Source organism: Diadema antillarum, unplaced genomic scaffold, assembly GCF_040938485.1.
Source record: "Diadema antillarum isolate AM-2024a unplaced genomic scaffold, OU_Dant_1.0 seq00000059_RagTag, whole genome shotgun sequence".
NCBI lineage: Eukaryota > Metazoa > Echinodermata > Echinoidea > Diadematoida > Diadematidae > Diadema > Diadema antillarum.
Window position 1 is genome coordinate 2,222,105 of NW_027271164.1, and position 19,597 is coordinate 2,241,701.

Here is a 19,597-nt window from a genome sequence, read left to right on the forward strand (position 1 = left end):
CGTTTCAATTTCTCATTGGTCTGATATAGAAGACAGTCACAATACAAAATTAGAGTAGGCTACATGATGGAAGGCTCTCATTTCTGGAAATCAGTGTATCGCGCTGCATCATTCATTGTCTATACAGGGACTGTTTGCAATCAATTTACCTCGGTTTGTCCTCTCCATGGTCTCCATAGACTGCATTAACAGCAATTTACTTGTCACTAACACATGACGTATAGCCCCGAGGTTTCGTCCTTTTCACTTCAGGTTTAGAAACCTTTTTAAACTTACGAAACCTGTATTAATTTCTTACGATTATTTTCGTGATTGTGTGTGTATGTGTATGTACGTGTTTGTGTGTTTGTCTGTAAGTGTGGTGTGTGTGCTGTGTGTGTGTGTGGGGGGGGGGGGGTTGCGCGTCTGCATCTGTGTGAGAGGAGAACGAGAGAGGAATCGGACATGCAGAGCGCACAACAATTTTACAGATGTGATTGAGGATGCTGTGGCATAGTGGATAAGGTCCTGACTCCCTGGCCAATCGGAGGACCTAAGTTCGATTCCCTCCCAGTGCTTATATCCTTGGACAAGACGTTTTTACTCCCGACGTCTTCCGACCCAGGTGTTTAGATGGGTAATTACGCCAAAATATATGGCGTAATTCCGAAAGTTCGTTTTTCTTAAGATGAATTAATCCGAAAATGAAATAAGGTTCGTTATTCCTGAGGTTCAAAATCTAACTTGATTTCGTTTTTGGGGATCAACGAACCTTAAAAAAAAAGATTTGATAAGTCGAGCTGAAAAAACCAGGTTCTATTTGAATATATTATGTATTACATCTGCAAAATAATGTTCCTTACACTTCACAATTTGTCAGCAAAGGTTTTTTTTTTTGAACCAACGAACCTTAAAGAAAAAGATTTGATGAGTCGAGCTGAAAAAAACCAGGTTCTATTGAATATATGAATTAGATCTGCAAAATAATGTTCCTTACACTTCACAATTTGTCAGCAAAGGCTTTTCATGGAAATAAAACAACCGCACAAGCAAAATGTTTACGCAGCTGTGAAAATTAATTATTTGTCCGTTAATGAATTCCACGACGCAGACGAGTATTGACAGAATTTCAAACATCACGGAGACATCGCTGTATACTCACATAAATGTTCTCCCACATAGAAATTGAAAGGTCAACTTCATTTAATTTACATCTGTAGGTGGGTACATTTCCCACCTTATCGGCAAACGTCTGTATAAACTATATAAAATGGATTTCATTCTAATCTTTAAGCGAATGTGCTTGACTTTCATGATATTTGGCACATGACACCTTGCATAAAGGGAGTATCAATCTGTTAGTGTATCAAATTTAATGCTCTTCATTTCATTTTTAAACTTTTATTTCCACTTTAAATGTATAACGTATGAACATTAATCGAGAGGATACCACTAACGCCTATCAGTCTTGTCAAAAATAGTGACATAAAACCGAAATTATGTGTACAGTATAAAAACAGCAACGTTTGCAATGAACAATATACGACATATCGAAGCTAGTAAAATGACATTAGAGAGTCTCCCCATATTATCACTGTGTGTAGTCTTTAATATATATATATATATATATATATATATATATATATATACATATATATATATATATATCTTTAATCATTGTGCAGGTAACAGGTGTTGAGTGATCATGCAGTAACCATGGTAACCATAAAATTTCACACAGTAAAGAATTAGCTGGGCACCTATAGAGACATAGAACTAAAACAAGAAATTCTGAAAAACAAATGATCAAAGAGTCACTGAAAGCGATTAGGGTATGTTTCTTGAGTGGAATTATCTTTTGTCTAATAGAACATAGAATATGGAGAATTGGATGAATGAATAGTTGCTCTTAAGCAACTATTGTCAAATACTTCTCTGATCTTTTACGCCTTATGTTTTCTTATTTGAGACCGTTGTTAAATACTGATAAATTCAAATATATTTTTGAGATAAGTAATTCATGCGCGTCCGTTTTCTACAACTGACTTCTAAAATCGTTGTAGAAGTTGGTATGTTGAATCAGTCTCTTCTTGAAAAATAAATCCCAATCAATAGATGCACAGAACTGTAGCTTTGGTTTCCAGTATCATCATTACAGGAGAAATGCTGCGTTTAGGGAAATTTACCTACAGTCATTTCAATACTGCTTTGAGATGCAAAAATATCTTGCGATTGGTTGTATCAAATTTCCTCCCGACTCTTTTAGACAACACGCTCATTTACGTGTAACTCAAATCTAAAGTGCCTCAGCTCTGTGCGGGATAATTCAGACAGTGAAGTGAAGTTGATGCAGTTTTGTAGTGAAACATGGCGAGAAGACGCCACGTCATTTTCCAGCTCTGCGACTTAACAAGGTTACGACAGGCCACCGCATACCCCGTCTGTTGTATGGAGTTATATCTAAGGCCAAAAGCGGCACTCAGTTTAGTGCGCTCTCGTGTTCAATTGAACTCTACCACTATCCTGTCCTCAATCACCTGCATGCCTACCGAAACAAAAACAACGAGCGCTTGGTATTTATAGACGGAAATTGTTTCCTCGTCCATAAGTCGATATCAAATTAGGGAAGATAAGATGATGAAATAAAACCTTTCCCTGTGGTCCAGATCTTCTCTTGCATCATAATACAATAGTTTGGCTGCAAGAGTTGAAAATGATTTCCCCTCCATCGACGGGACGGTGAGCTCAAATGGTCTCTCAGCGCCGCATTCATAATGAGCGTGTTCAAACATGACCACGATGCTACTCTGAAAGGAGTAGAGTTGTGGGACCCAGTAATCGAATAATCTTTGACTGTATACAGACGGGTTATATTTCTTGCAGAAGAAGAGAAATTAAAACCGGCATTGAGAATTAGGACTGCTCCTTGCTCAGCGTCTCTATTTGTTCTGGGAAAATTTGACTGGGCTAATTATCTTTGTCACTTTTGAGACTAACTTTAGTCGCAAAAGTCAATAAAGTCAATAGATAGGGAAAGGAAAGGAAAAGAAGGAAAAGGGGGAAGAAGAAGGAAGGGAGAGACAGAAAAAGAAAAGCTTTCCGAGTCCTACCGGTCCACTTTGATGGCAAATATCTTGCCTTTCCCTTCCTGTGCCAATGAGTCAACATATGCACAAGTTTTACACACAAACCTATGGACAGGAAATCACAGCGGGTTAAGGGATGTCACCGATGGCTAAGGCAGAGGTCTGTCTCTTAACCCACTTCAGTCCAGTTCTTTGCATCCTTCTTGCGTCATTTACAGTCAGGGGATCTTTTCCTGTCAAAGAATCCTCTTCCAATATAAAGTCGACATGAGGGCAAAATGCCCCATTACTTTTAGAAACGTTAACAAGGCAACGCACATCTAAACCCGTCGTTAAAGGACAAGTTCACCTTCATAGACATGTGGGTTGAGTGAATGCAGCAATATTAGTAGAACACATCAGTGAGAGTTTGAGCAAAATCGGACAATCCGTTAAAAAGTTATGAATTTTTTAAGTTTCTGCTCAGTCATGGCTGGATGAAAAGACTACTATAGCTTGTGATGTCACATGAGTACAACGATATAAAGAAAGAATAAAGAAAATTCAACATATTTCCATTTTTCTCGCATAACAAAAGAACACTCGATTTCTCTCTTTCAGAAGGCAGGGGGAATAATATTATCCTTAACATACGTCAGTAGCAAGTCGAAGAACTGTGCATTTTTTTCAAAAAGTAAAGTTTTGTGAAATTCTCTTTTTATTTTCCTTATATAGTTGTACGCATGTGACATCATACCCTGTAGTAGTCTTCTCTTCCAGCAGTGACTGTGCAAATACTTAAAATATTCGTAACTTTTGAACGGATTGTCCAATTTTCCTCAAACTTTCACTGATGTGTTCTTCTAATATTGCTGCATTATCTCAATCCTTATGTATATGAAGGTGGACTTGTCCTTTAAAAGAATGTTCAGTACTAATCTCCCAAACTGCCGACATTGCTAGCTCTGTGAGACGAGTCAGATGCATTTCAAAGATTTTAAGGATTTATCATCATTAAAGTCTTGAAGATGTTAAGAGGGACAAACTAGTTCAATAACTGATGCAATGGTCCTCCATTGATACCCCTTTCCCAAATGTATCTTAATATCACGCATGAGTGGACACGCTACTAAAAATTGAGTTCACAAACCCTGAAAAAAAAAACCACCAAAAAATGCGCACTTTTATTTTTTTTTTCACAAGGGCCCGTGAAAAGACGCCGATAATCGTCATTTTTACTGCATGGCGTGCATGAAAAGGTGACCTTTTGACTGCGCATTGGAAATAATCCGCATTATTTGCATCCACATACTCCAGGTCCGCAATTATGCGGATGGATTGCAGCGTCGAAGTTGTGTGGGTTTTACTCTGATCCCACCCCGATTTCACGACCAAATAAAGCGGATACTATCCGCATAACTGAGTTTGTGAAAGATCAGAGTTCTGTAGAAGAGTCCATCGATATTCCAGCCTGTAAGTATTTTCGGATATGGTTCGTTATTCCGAATGCTAGTTAATCCGAAAACGACATATGGTTCGTTATCCCGAAGATTCGTAGTTCCGAAGACTCATTAATCCGAAAATGTAATAAGGTTCATATTCCGGTCTTTCGTTAACCCAAAAATAAAACAAGGTTTGTCATTCCGAAGGTTCGTTATTCCGAGGGTTCCCTCGTTTCCCTCTCTTCCTCCTTCCCTCTACCTCTCTCTCACTTTCTACCCTGAGCTTGACGGCAGGCACCAAATGAATTAATGGCTATACATGTTACTTTTTGTGTCTTACTGATCATATTCTTGTGATAGTTTTAATGCAACAACAGTTTATAGTGTAAATACCAAAGTAGGCTTTATATACAAATCATGTTCTACTCCGGAAACCAATGATAGCTCGGTCACAGTAATGGTTCACATTTTAGTATAGTTTTTTTCCCTTCTTTTTTTATCACATAGGCATACCCCGCTTTTCTTATTTGGTACCATTATCTTCTATCCGTTCTCCGTTTCGTTTTCACAAACACTGATTACTCGGGGCTTACAGCCAAACAAGCTAGCTTTCATGTAGGTCCCGTCATACTTCTCTTTGTTCAACCCCATTTCGATTTTGACCAGTTATCATTACAATTACTGTGTTATCACCATGTATATTGTTTGTTTTCTGCACATTGTTTACCAGGTAAAAGAACTTGTATTATTATTTCTGTTGCAAAGTTCATAAATGAGAAGTATGAAAATAGATGAATTGAATTGAATTGAATTGAATTGAATTGAATTGAATTGAATTGAAGGTGTATTAAAACGCATCTTCTTTCCATTTTCGGATTAACGAACCTTCGGAATACCGCCATATAATGTTCTGATTAACGAATCATTTTTCATTTTTGGCTTAACTAACATCTAGATTAGGAATTTATGTGTTTTGGAATAACAAACCTTCCGAATAACGAATATATCACCCGCATTTTCAAATAAAAATGGGTCTGAGTCATAGCACATAGTATGTGTAAGAACTATCAAATCTATGGCGGTAGTACAAGGACACTCCCCGTTTGTTTGAAAACAATTTAAGCAGAATTTATCTTCTCTTTTCGGTCTTTATAATAATTACTTTTTTTGTTACCATGACAAAATGTGCATTGTTTCTTTTGGTTTTTATTATAATATCATATACTTTTAATTGCGTTTGATGAACTTTCTTTATCAAATGAATGAAAGTCAATTGACAACTTGTACCGCTTTGAATAATGTTTTTGTTTTCTTTGATGGAAATAAACTATTGAACTGAATTGAATTGAAGTTATTATCCTTGCGTGCGTGAACACTGACCATTGATTTATTCTATGCTTTAATTAATTTCAAAGTAGCGACACGTTGGTACCAAATAGTTTTTTCTTCTTTCATGTACATTTGCAATTTTGTCAAATGATGCCATATAGGTAGAATACACTGGTCGAAATCCATTTCTTTTAATACAATGTAGATTTTAGACATAAGTATGACATCAACCGCTTGTAAAGAAGCTTTTCAAATAGCTTAGAAAATGCAGATGAGATAGAAATATGCCTGTAGTTAGGTGGAATACGAGTGTCTCCCCTTTTTATGAATAGGAACAATTTCTGGCAATCCTCAATTAATTACATAGATAATCACTTTGTTCAAATCAGAGATTAAAAATGCTACACAGAGGAGTGGTAAGACAATGGACAGATTTTTTAAAAAAATCCTTCAGAATCAATGTCATCATAACAACGACGTTTTGCTTGCTTTAAACTCGATAGCAATCTTAAGGAGCTCGACTGGTTTTGGGGTCTTTGAAAAAAAAAGAATCCGAACAAGTTCTCTTCGGTAAAAAAAAAAGAAGCCAAACAAACAAAAGACACGCGCTTGATGGCTATAAACTTTAAGCAATAGGCCTATAAGCTTTTTTTTTTTTTGGGGGGGGGGGGATATACGGTGCCGTAACTGTCTGTATAATTTTCCAAATTATCCATTTTCTTTGAAACAGCATTCAATGTGTTACTCACTTCCTGTTATGCTGAAACTTCCATCACATGTGCCGTACAAGTGTTGCATTTTATGTAAAATGTAGAAATAAAGGTTAATTGTTAAGGTATACATGTATAATATTGCGTTCATGTTAAAGGGGGGGGGGAGGCGTCGGTGGGGCAGGAGACATTGCTAATCAAGAGGTGTATGTGTAACATCACACGAAAGACCTGCTGCGTATTACATTCCAGTGTGTCTGTAAGACAGAGCATAGTGCCAGATTAAGAGTAACATCACGCTAGTTCGGTGCGCTAAACCAGCAGATATCGGACCGTCATGGAAGCCAGGTATTGCGTAGGAAAAGAAAATCCTAATGCGAGAACGCCAACTCCACTCAACGCTGCACTACACTACATAGAGAAGAGTCTGCCACCTGTGCGAATGAAATAAATCTATCTTACTAGTTTCTGAAGTACGATGACTAATCATTTACAAGACATACCAAAATTCATCTTTATCATTGTTGTCATATTGTAGTTTGAATGAGCTCAACAAAATTACATCTTTTCAGTACACCATCACTTTTCCTTTTTTTTTTTTTTTTTTGTACCGCTGGTTATTCTATTTCAACGCTAGGTTTGTAACTTGCCTTCATGCGTATTTCCGAGAAGCCTTTGCTATGACGTAAATATCAACTTAAGTTTGATTGGACCGAGTCGGCAGAGAGTGACTAAGGACAGCAGATAAGAGGGAGAGAGAGAAGAAGAGACACAGGCAGAGTCAGCGCCTCATCCCTGCAATATCATGACGAATATTGTCATTCGCTTAATGCGTGCACGGAGACGAGCACTCAACGACCCCCTAATCACATAGAGGCAGCAATTTCGGTCAATCATGATTCACGCTTCCCATATTTCCTCTCCGTTTACAGGCAGTTTTTGCCTATTTCAAACATGGAGTCAATCGTGGCTATTCCATGCTGGCTTAGAGCAAACATAATAGGATTACAAAGCTCAGTGCAAAGCGAGGTGACGTCATAAATTAACTTCATATACGACGGGATAGGACAGGGATCATTTTACACTCAGTCATTCGGAGAAAAACAAACAGAATAATCATTTTAGCTCATTTCACGGAAATCACAGTTGCCATCCAGATGTATTAGATATATATTCTGATTTTCACTTTTTTTCTGATATAGCAATTATAATATTCTATATCGATTATTTGAGAATGATTTCGAAGAAATTTCATATTTTGTAATGCCCAAATATTTTGATTATAGAAGATAAAGAAGGTAATAAGTACTTGTTGGGTGATATAACTGTAAATCATGATTCAAGATAAAATTGACAAGAGTATATGCTTATGTAATTATAGTGTAAATTAGCGTTATAACGCATTCCTGTTACAGCTGAATATGAGAAAACGATGAATGTGTGGTGTGGTGCAACATAAATTGTTGTTGGTTATCCTTTTTTTGAGGGGGCCTGTACATTTTCAATCTGATCCACATTTGAAACAAAATGATGATGCAGGAGGTATTTCTTTCAATTCTAGAATGGAGTATCATGGCACACACAACGACCTGAATAATATTTCATTAGATTTATCACTCATAAAATCCTAAGCACAAAGCAATAAAGGTTCCTTATAAATTATAAGTACTCTATAGCACAATAATCTTTCCCATACTTCAACACCAGCAAATATGAAATTCAGAAAAGCATTCAAAAACTCCAAGCTATAAGACTTTTGTACTCTTCCCTGGCAGTTTTTTGATTCCTAGTGAATCGCATTAAACGTGTAACATATTTCTTTTCATCACTTTTTGGTATCAAGTTTAAAAGCATGAAACATCAGTTTTGCCAGTTCTTTTACTTACACATTCACGTCCACATACATGCACATTCATGAAGGGATGCTACGGTTGAGATAGGGCTTCTGGTTTCCAACTTTTTTATAATAGTTTGCTGAGATAACGAGAAACCTCTTGTGAAACATGAAAGAGCATATAATTCTAAGAGGAACTCAAAGTTTATTTGATGAAGATTAGTTATGAATGGCCGAGATATCCAAAACAAAGCGATCTAGATAAAAGGTGAGTCCCACCTTTTATCAGGATTGCTTGTTTTACATTGTTTTGGGATATTTCAGCCATTCCAAACCGATTTTCATCAGATAAACTTTCAATTCCTCTTAGAATTGTATGCTCTTTAGGATTTCATAAAGTGGTTTCTAATTATCTCGCAAAAAGTTCAAAACTTAATCCTCACCTCAAGCAATACTATACCATCCCTTTTAGACTTGAATGAAATAGGATACGCACTCTGAAATAAATTCTAAACCTTTTTAGTTCAATGAATGAAATCCTAATTTTCTATTTTTGATAGCAGCATCTTTTACTTCTACTGTATGTAATTTTCATGTTGCTTTAACCTCATGCAATAAAATCATGGCTGATGCCAAACACAGGCAAACACATGCACATAAACACACACGCGCACACGCGCACACGCGCACACGCATATAAACTCGTTTATAACGAATCTTTCTTTTCAATGTCATCCATGATTTCAAAAACAAAGGGTCTGATGTAATAGTATTCTACTACGCTTCAAAACTACCTGTAATCAGTTTAATGACCATGTTTTCAGACACATTACATAAATGTCTAATTCTAATCAGGTGTTTTTCTACCGGTCATTTATTTTAAGCTATCTTATTGGTCAGGTCATTTCCAAGAGACACGTTTGGGAGAAATTTGATTACTTATAATTTGTGATGTTGCAGAGCCTACGTTTTATTGTAAGTTGATCATCTTTGTTGTTTCTGTCATCTATGTATTCATGTTTATGGTATCGCGAACCACTGTGAATGTATTGAGTGTTGCAATAAATTCAAGAGACCCTTGTATGATGCAATATTAGCACAAATTTGTTTGCTCTCTGCAGCGGACCTCATCGGATTGCCCAGCATCTTTACACATCGTGATACATCTGGACCGGGAGGGGGCGTCATTCAGGTACAGACATTTAATTATTTTGTCTTCAAAGCTGTTGGTTTTCCACCTGGGAAAAAAAGAAGGGAAATGCTATCATTTTAAAGACTAGCGAAGGGCTGGACGCTATGCTGTTTGACTTCAACAGGATGTAGTCTCAACATTGATAACATAATATTCTCCAAGAAACAAGTTTGCGAAATATCTCAATTGTCAATGTTATGTTTCGATTTATTAGAAATAAACGCAATGTTTTCTAGTTTGAAGCATTCTTTTTGTAAGAGAGTCTCATGCACACGTCAGTTTTCGTCACTCTAGCGTGCGCATCGCTGACGTCATAGTACATGACGATGTTCCCTCTCAGCTATCGCATACCCCAAATCAGCTGCCGCTCTTGCTTGTATCCATTCAATAAATTGAGTCAAGGCACGACAATGCGACAGGATGAGGCAAGAGAGAAAAAAAGCCTTTTACCCCATACAACCATCCTCTAGCGGAAATTAACTGCCGAAAGAAACAGTATATAAATACCTTGATATCTTGGCTGGCGAGATTTGTTCATTTAGCCGTGGGAATAGGATAGAAGTGTATTGCAACGGTTAAAGCCGCGGAGTATAAGAAAGAGTGTGTTAATCTGAAGCAAGGTGTTTCTACGAGGGTATTCGCTTGTGTAATTCCACCAGCTGATTCTCCGGACATGGAAAGGGCGGCTTGCCCGCAGGCGTACGGGAATGACGCGGCTGCGCGCGGTCGATATGTTTAGTGCGGCTCCGCTGGAATCGCTTCTTCTATAAATTCAACAATAGTCTCATCTCATTTTGTCAAAATTCTATGATGAAAAAAATGATGAATACATTACAGATGTTTCGATGTATGCACAGAAAAAGTAACACGCAGAAAAGTCCATTATCATAAGTGTCCATGGGATATACTGTACATGCATATACCCCGACCGACCGAATGATAAGCGAATATCCTCGCAAGATACATGGCATCGTTGTGTCGGGATGTTGTCTCCTCTTCTCATTTCAAAATGAGGTCCTCTTACCTGAACATTCAGAGCTATATAGATTTGCTGAAATCTTCTCCGCGTTTCTCTCTACCTATAAACCCATCCATAACTTTTTACAGTCATCTCTCGAGCTATACTAAATAGACGAGTCAGGTAACAGCAACACAGAATTCAAAAGGACATTCTTCTCGTGGCTGTTGTACCTACAGCACTCTGCTCTCAAAATATTGAAACCCCTGATTTCTTTTTTCTTTTTGCACATTTTCAATCCAGATCGTTTCCTCTGCACACAGAACACAAACCATAGACTAAGCAGCTATTGGAAAACACCAAGATTTGATACTGTATGAGAGCAGGTGCCGTGCCATCTATGGGGTTAGCAAGTACCTGTAATACATGCAATATCAGTGCTTAAGTTATAGTTCAAGGTTGCGTACCACTTATGTCTTGCTTTTTACCAAAGAGCCTATATGAGGAGAAAAATCTCTTTGCTTTATGCACACTGAATGTTTACAGGGCACCGCGTCAATTGATTATAGTAATGCGTCGAAAATAACAATGCTTTCAGCGGGTAGTTAGAAAATGCATAGTGATGGTAGAAACATTATTATGAATGAATGGTGGGGAAAGAGAAGATTAGTTGCCTCAGAATCGGAATATGTCAATTTGTCAATTATATACTGCTTTATGTACTATTGTACTGTATCATTGAAAGACGATGAATGATGTTTTGCGCATTTTTCCCAGGGCACAATGAGCGAGGCAACACTTGTGTCCATGTTTGCTGCCAGACGAGAAGCGATTACACGGCTCCAAACCCGCCAAGAATACCAAGACATGGAAGAGGCTGTGATATGCTCCAAGTTAGTTGCTTACTGCACCGATCAGGTAGGATTCGACACTTTTCCTTTTCCGTTTGTAGTCCCTGCAAGTTTTATCTTATGCCTCCCTCAGAAGTGAAATGAGAAATATGTTCATATGTATTTATACTGTATGTTTTATGTACATATTTCATGTATACGACATGAATAGGGCCTACCTATAGATTAGGCTATGTGTTTACGTCCATGTACTTGCCTATAACATGTGATTTTGTGTGTGCGTGTGTGGAAACAGCGAGTTAGAGTGAGGGGGAGAGAGATATGTAGAGATAAGATGTAGTTCATGTCAATTTAATCATCATTTATCACTTTTGTCCCTTTTGTAATCATTGTTAGACGATGTTATCGGTGCATTGTACCTGTTTCAACTTCCCACCATTTAGTTTCAATCGACTGGTTATCAAAGTTTGTCAGAGATAATTAATATCGTATATCGTTATCCTCCAAGCTTCATCATCTTCTGTAGTATTTCTGACCCTGAATTTCCTGCATAGCTAATTAGGTTTTTGTTACCGAGCTTTATCATTGCAGCTATTTCAAACTGTTACATCAATCGTCATGACATATACCATGGAATGTGAGAGTACATTAAAATGTACGAGTTTTGATTTGTGTGGTTTTTTTTTCGGGCTTTTGTTTTGCTATACAATGTAAAAAAAAGTAAGTACTTCTTTATCAGTCTATGAGGTCTCCGTCTCCATAAAACATCAATGATTAATTGACAGTACCTGCCATCAAACAAGCTCCATTTTTTTTTTGTAAGCCTGTTCATATTTCTTTTTTGTTTTTCGGCACCCCAACATTCCCCGTCATTTGTCGTTGGTACTAAGTTAGAGTATAATACTATGTTGTAGTGTATTTGTTATTCTGATGTATCTTCGTAAGAGAAATAATCAATTCAATGAATAGGAATGAGCCAACATGTTAGAGATATTGTGAATATGGCATGCTTTTTGAAATTAAAAGTCTTTTTTTCATAATTATTTGATGCATTCAATGACTTCTTAAATAAGTGTGTCCTTCCCACTACCGCAGGCTCACTCCTCTCTAGAGAAGAACGCAGTATTGGCGATGGTCAAACTCCGCCACGTTCCCTCGGACCAAAAACTCAGTCTGCGCGGTGAAGCGTTACGTGCTGCCATCTCACAGGATCGAGAGCATGGACTCATTCCCTTCTATGTGAGGCGACAAGACCTTGTCACAATTTGCTTTTTTCCTTCTCATTCTAATTTTAACATCAAGGCCCAGCATAGCTTTAATTACAATTGACAAGATACCAAGGCCTCTGACGTCATCTTGGCAGAAAACAACACCGACAACAACAACAAATTTCTCTGTATGTAATTAAATGTAGTATTTGGGGTTAATGCTATTCAAGTCTTACGTGAGGTTATGTGCATACAACAATCAGAACTGATTTCTGAATGGATAATCTTGAAGGTAAGCAGGAACAATTTCCATCAGAGTTCTAGCTCTTCCATAAGTTCCATTAATTAAAGCAGAGGCAGACACGTAAGGTCAAATTTTACGCCTTTCATGTAGCGTTACTGAAAATTTATTGCTTTTTAGCTGTGAAAATGACAGGGTACAGTCACATTATGTTGTATACCTACACGTATTGCCAGAGACAACAATCCTGTAGAGAGAACTGTGCTCCCATTTCATCTGATTTGAAAGTAGACGTCGTTTAGGTTAATAAGCATGAATCTGGGGTGGGTGAGGCACCCTCCTTAGCCTAACCTAACGGACAAGGATGATCTTCACACAAGTAACATAGATTGGCCTAAATTGATTGTAAGTGCTACGTTTGTGATGATGCCTGAAATCGCATCTGTGTCATTTTTCGTTATTCGTATCCCATTCTAGTGTGGTGGTCATAGTGAAGGTTATGAGAGGCTTGTAGGGTGCATTGATTGGCGATGTCCATACCACTTTGGATGCACTCTTTCTCCCATGTAGGTCTGCGCCACGCTGGGGACAACAGGTGCGTGTGCATTCGACAACCTGGAAGAACTTGGGGCAGTCTGTGAGTATTCGTCTTTTTTTCCAATTCAGTTAAGTATGGTTTCTTCTTGTTATTGTGCAAATATAAAATAACAATCCATCAGCTCAAAGGCTGATACGGTTGCTTTACATCAGACTAATAAATGATATTGAAATAACCCTGATGATATATACCTACATGAGAATAAAATACGTGATATTAATCTTGAACAATCCTTCTTTACCTTCCACTTTCAACACGCCTCACTGGATGCATTTTTCGTCACTTGCTGATACCTGTATACATTATTTACTTTAAAAACAGTGTATCAGGTACACTATATCTCAGAATATATTTTACAGTACTGTGCTTGAAGGAATTGTGCGACTGATAGAGGTGTTGTAATAATGTACGCTTTTGTAGCAAAAACTGGAAATTGGCTATTTTACTGTGCAATACTATATATATATATATATATAATATATATACACGGAAACTTACGTCTGGCCCGGCCTCTTACAACGCCTGTGGCTCATACTCCGCCCCACCCCATCCCCATATCTTGGCACGTTCTTTACTGACCGTCTTTCCTTAACTTGGCTTGCTTCCCGCAGAGGAAGGTTGCGAACTTGTGAACTTTTCACCGTACAGATGATTTGGAAAACTCTTTAGTAGTAGTAAATGACTGAACTAAACTGAACTGAACTGAACTGAACTGAACTGAATTGAACTGACTGAACAGAACAGAAGCAGCCATGTTCCAATTTATCTTTTCGTAATGTTCATGTTGCGTATTACTTTGGGCAATTAGAGAGAACATTGGCTGCTGAATTGTTCCTTCGTGTGTTCCGATATTAGGAGTAGGAATATATCAATGTGTAATGTTATATATTAATAGGCCTATATGAATACAACTATAGGGCGCAATTGTAAAACTGAGCTTAAAACATGTGTGTACTGTACGAACGGTCAGGGTTAGATCGTCTAACAGTACAGGCAATTTCATAAAAATGTCAATATTAGGTTCTAGTCACACATAAACGAATGCCTGTCGCCGACCATTCTCCGACCTCTGAAATCACTGGTTGGGAGTTGGCTGTAGCGCGTCGTATAATTTATCTTTTTTTTTTTTTTTTGATCTTTTTTTTTTTTAATTGGCAAATGGTTGTCAGCGGTCGGTCGGCGACCGGTTTTGGTCGGCTAGATGTTTTCTATAGGTTTCATCGAAAACCTTTGGTCGACAAAAAGTTTTAATGTTCGTTTGGGTCGGCAACCGGTCGCTGCCCGGTTGCCAACCTCTTAAAGAAGAAATCCAGTCCAAATATAAGTTAGTCTGATAAAAAAGATAGACAATTTTACGAGTTCAACGGTAAAAATTTGACTGAAATCAGATGAAAATAAGGAAGTTATGACATTTTGAAGTTTTGCTAATTTTTGCAAAACAATTCTTGTACAATGGATATGAATATGCAAATGAGTGAGCTAGCAATGTCATAACCTCACAATTTTCCATTGACCCTGTACAAAAAATGACGACAATTCAATGTCATTAAAGTCTGAAACATGACGTTATACCTGGTTGAATAGGATTTGAGCCTTGGGCATAATTGCTTTTGAATGAAAAACTGGAAATGTCAAGATCTTATGTACAAACTATATGGTAAGTTGTGAGGGAATGACATACTCACTTTGCCATTTGCATATTCATATTGACTGTTCAAGAACTGTTTACCTCCAAAATTGCGAAACTTCAAAATGTCATAACTTCCTTATTTTTTATCCGGTTTCGATCAAATTCATACTGTTGAACTCGTAACATTTTACTCTTTCTTAGCAGACTAATTTATACTGCCTTTGGATTGGGTTTCCCCTTTAACGACTGGTCTGCAGTGATTTCTATCCCTTGTCATGAAGAGTTGTGGTCGGCAACCTTGCCGACCAATTGCCGTCCAAATAGAATAATCGCCGACCATTTGCCAAGTATTTGCCAACCAGATTACATGTATGATAATCACTTCTAAAAACATTTTTCTATAACAGTGGCTGCATCCACGTGCACACATTTTGTAATCCTGTATCTGTTGCCGCGCTGCAAACGAAAATCGGCAACCAATCGGCTTTCAATTTCCATTGGTCTTCATTAAGTCGCCAACCATTTGCCGACCAGTTGCAAATCATTTGCAAACCTTTTTTTGAGCATTTGCCTAGTTATTGTACTTTTTAGTTCGCAAAAAGTTCTCAAAGTGCTCTCCGAACGGCCGTCAAATTGTCTGCAAATGCAACGTTGGGCAACCAGTGGTCATGCAGCAGCCAGTCCCCGATCAAAAATTAGGAGGTTTGGTCACCGATTGGTTGTCGACGGCCGCCAAAAATTTTTGATTGCTAGAGTTCGGCGACCAGTCCTCGCAAATGTGTGAGCAGGCTCTTATCTGTGCATAATAAGTGTCGTTAACTTGTTCTCACCATCACAATACTTTAATAGTGAGCTTTGACAGTATAACTCGGAAAGCATTGTGAGGCTAAAGTATTACCTAGGATGGGTCATCATCATTTTTTCTTTCTGTCTTTCTCAAGTTGGATCCGGCTCGTCAGGTATATGTAACTCGGTTCTCAAAGACTTTCATTTTCACCCATTTCCATTGCACTAGTTGTTGCGTTGCCCCTGTTGCGGTTCAGTCGAAAGTGTGGGATTTAAGGGGGACAATGCCGAATACCTGTAGATTGATATTCGGTTGTGTGGTGTTCAAAAGTAATGATTGTTATTTGTTCTAATAGTTAGATATATAAAAGATATTGAATATCATAAACGGAGAATTTAATGAGAAATGGGGTTTTTGCTGAGTTTTCGGGTGATTGCCGAACAACTGCAAAGGAAACCCGGAATATGAACAAAACCCAGGAATTGTGCTTCCAATGTGAATGCCCCTATTTTGACAACAGTTAACAGATGTCTATCATTTCATTGGACACAACAGGTGAAAGTGGAAATGTTCCACTTCTCGAAATTATCCGGGAAACATCGTCTCCTTTTCCATATCCACGACTGCTTTGTCCTATTTGACATGTCAATTTCCATGCATCCACTTTCTATGTAGGTGAAGAAGAAAATCTGTGGTTACACGTTGACGCGGCCTACGCCGGGACAGCGTTCGTCTGCCCGGAGTTCCGGGGCTATCTCCGCGGAGTCGAGAAGGTGCAGTCGTTTGCTTTCAACCCCAGCAAATGGCTAATGGTCCACTTTGACTGTACAGCGATGTGGTAAATAACGACTAGACCCGATCAGTGATGCATTGGGTTATGTACTTGACAACTTCCATTTGTTTCGAGCTGTTTGAGACACTGACATGACTGAGGTCGAGAATTCAGACGTAGATCGCAACGAAGTTTCATTCATAACGCATTAATCGCTGGTGTCATAATCTTTCCCGTTCCATGAACACGAAAGTTTCCAATCATGCAATTTTGCCCTGAAGTACTCTAATACCAAATTACTCGATGGGGACAGCTAATCATATTATGTTGATTCTGACATCAATACCCAGCGCTTATAATAGCGAGTTTTAGATCGGAGACGCGAACGATAAGACGACGCTAATAACACTCGGCCAAAAATGGTGTTTAGCATATGTGCGAGACAGCTGTTTCCATTGGCCAACCCAGGAGGCTGCGTCGTCTTAGCGTTCGCGTAGCAGATCTAAAGCTCGCTAATGTGGCTGATGCTCAAATTGTGTTGACCAATTCAAACAGAAAGGACGGTCCTCGAGTAGGAGGGACTCAAAAACTGATATTGAGATGAGGAAACTATTCTATCCTTCCTTTCTTATCAGACTCTATGACTGTATCATACAAAGGATTTGGGTTTTGTGGGAAGAGTAAGGGGAATAATGTGAGCCATGATTCGTATCACAGATTGTTTTTCTCATTATCACGTGACCGTGTAGGATTCGTGACGGAAAGACGCTGGAGAGGGCGTTCTGTGTGAGACCTCTCTACCTCAGACATGACAAGCAGGGTACTGCTATCGACCTCATGGTGAGAATCATGTTTGCACAAGCTCTCATTTTATTCATTCCTTATGTAAGGAGTAGTCCTTACACCCTTAACTTTTGATGTGTCATCAACAGCCTTTCCGAAAACAAGCGCCTTCCTGGTTGCAAAGCGTCATTATGATAGATACATGTATGGCATTCAATGGGCTGTCTCGAATTCACTGTGAAGCCAAATTCTGCTTCCATAACTGTACAGTGCCAGACGTACACGTGATATGTCGAAGTATAAAAGGCAAGACCCAACAGACGCTTGTCTTGTAGGAAACGATCGTTTGTGCGACAGTCTTTTATGTAACATTAGTATGATGAAAGATAACTCCGCCTGTCTGTTTCTAAATCAGTGTGGCTTGCCATGCAAAATCAGTTTGGACTGCTCTGATTATGAAAACGTGTTCTAATTGCTAGACATGATTTCTCTTTTCTCAGCATTGGCAGATACCTCTCAGCCGGAGGTTCCGTTCACTGAAGCTCTGGTTCGTGCTCCGTTCTTTTGGCGTCAAGAAGCTACAGGAACACGTCCGCAGGGTATGTAACGAGTCACGGCTTACAATGCGCATCCTATTTCAAGCTGGGCAAAACACAACAAAAAGTTCAACAAAAGTAAGGCAAATGTGTCAATCCTACGTACCATTCTAGAAATATTTGTACGTTTTGTTTGAGAATGGCCAAATTAAATTTTACTGGTAATAAACCTCACTATTTTAGATGGAAACCTCACTATTTAAGACAATAGAACACCAGCATGTCAAGTTGAAGGACACACAGACAATCTGGTCCATCCACCGTAATAAGAGTGTTTTTTTTTTTTGCATCATCTTCAAAAAACAGCGCGTAAAAGAAGTTAAAAGATTTTATACAAACCATTAATCCGACTCGGTGATTTCTTCTCTCGTTGTTTGATGTGCTAGGGTGTACGAAGGGCGCGCTACTTCGAAGAGCTGGTCTCTAACGATGCTGCGTTCGAGCTTCCTGCGGAGAGAATTCTGGGCTTGGTCGTCTTTCGATTGAAGGTAAAATGTCTTCTTGTCGGCACATGTAGGACTACTAGCAATTCATCATTTATAAATGTAACGATAATTACGTGGAACACCTGGGCCCTGTTTCTTAAAGCTGTTCGTAAAGTTACGAACGACTTGAGAACGACTGGTGATAGTTGTGATGTGCTATACTTATTAGAATTTCCATGTAATTCAGCACAAGAACTGATCACCAGTCGTTCTTAAGTCGTTCGTAACTTTACGAACAGCTTTATGAAACATCCCCAGGTTTGTCAACAGTGTGATGAAAGTCCTGCCGTAACTCGAGTGTAAATCAAACTTACAATAAGTCACACATATCCTATTGGATGTTCATAACGAGTCATAGCGTCTTTATCTCTTGTCTCAAAGGGTCCCAACGCTTTCAGTGAGGAACTCCTTCGGCGCCTGAATCTAAGCGGCAAGATCTACGTGGTTCCTGCCTCCATCAAGGGTCTCTATGTCATCAGGTTTACAGTCACGTCTACCGAGACCACCGAGGATGATATCTTTAAAGACTGGCGCCTCATCCAAGGCACAGCGCGGGAAATCTTCGTCACCACGGACATCGTGGCCAACGTGCCTACCCGCATGGCTTCCTGGCCAGGTGCGCTAAATCTCACTGGCGGCCCCAAACAGCCTCGAGTCCAGAAACTGCGCTGGGAAAATAACAACGAACCAATCGAAAACGGTGAAGAGAGGAAAGCGCCCTCGGCGGATGAAAACGAGGAGGAGGAAGAGGAGGAGAATGAAGAAAGAGCAAGGAAGGATGTTGGACCAGTTCTTATAAAACCAGGCAAGCTGGAAGCCGTGGTTGCATGAAAAAGCATAGTTGCTTTAAAGCAGATGCACCCCATTCCCCGTACGTTTTGTTTCATCATTCTACCCGTCAATTTTTACTACTGTCTTGTGCGTATTACACCTTGTTCTTATTTTGTTTTGTTTTTGGCTACCGGTACAGTCCGTACAGGAGATTCCTCTGCGTATTTGTGTGCCTAACCTTGCTTAATAGATTTTTTCCCCCCTACACATTGTCTGGCTAGAAAGATGTGAAGACGGCCTTGTCATAATTACGATTTCCCGTTAGATGTGTGAATATCCGTTCAAGGCAACTGGTCAATCGAATTC

The 19,597-nt window shown here is 38.8% G+C and overlaps 1 protein-coding gene across 1 annotated transcript in view; it reads left to right on the forward strand.

The window, feature by feature from the left end:
- LOC139725804 (aromatic-L-amino-acid decarboxylase-like) overlaps positions 1–19,597 on the forward strand; it is a 43,891-nt gene that overhangs the window by 22,285 nt on the left and 2,009 nt on the right. Inside the window, exons 5-13 of the mRNA XM_071636882.1 lie at positions 9,481–9,551; positions 11,287–11,427; positions 12,456–12,599; positions 13,380–13,446; positions 16,500–16,662; positions 17,346–17,436; positions 17,880–17,978; positions 18,362–18,463; positions 18,842–19,265. Coding sequence (XP_071492983.1) covers positions 9,481–9,551; positions 11,287–11,427; positions 12,456–12,599; positions 13,380–13,446; positions 16,500–16,662; positions 17,346–17,436; positions 17,880–17,978; positions 18,362–18,463; positions 18,842–19,265 — 1,302 coding nt within the window. The remainder of the gene's footprint in view (positions 1–9,480; positions 9,552–11,286; positions 11,428–12,455; positions 12,600–13,379; positions 13,447–16,499; positions 16,663–17,345; positions 17,437–17,879; positions 17,979–18,361; positions 18,464–18,841; positions 19,266–19,597) is intronic.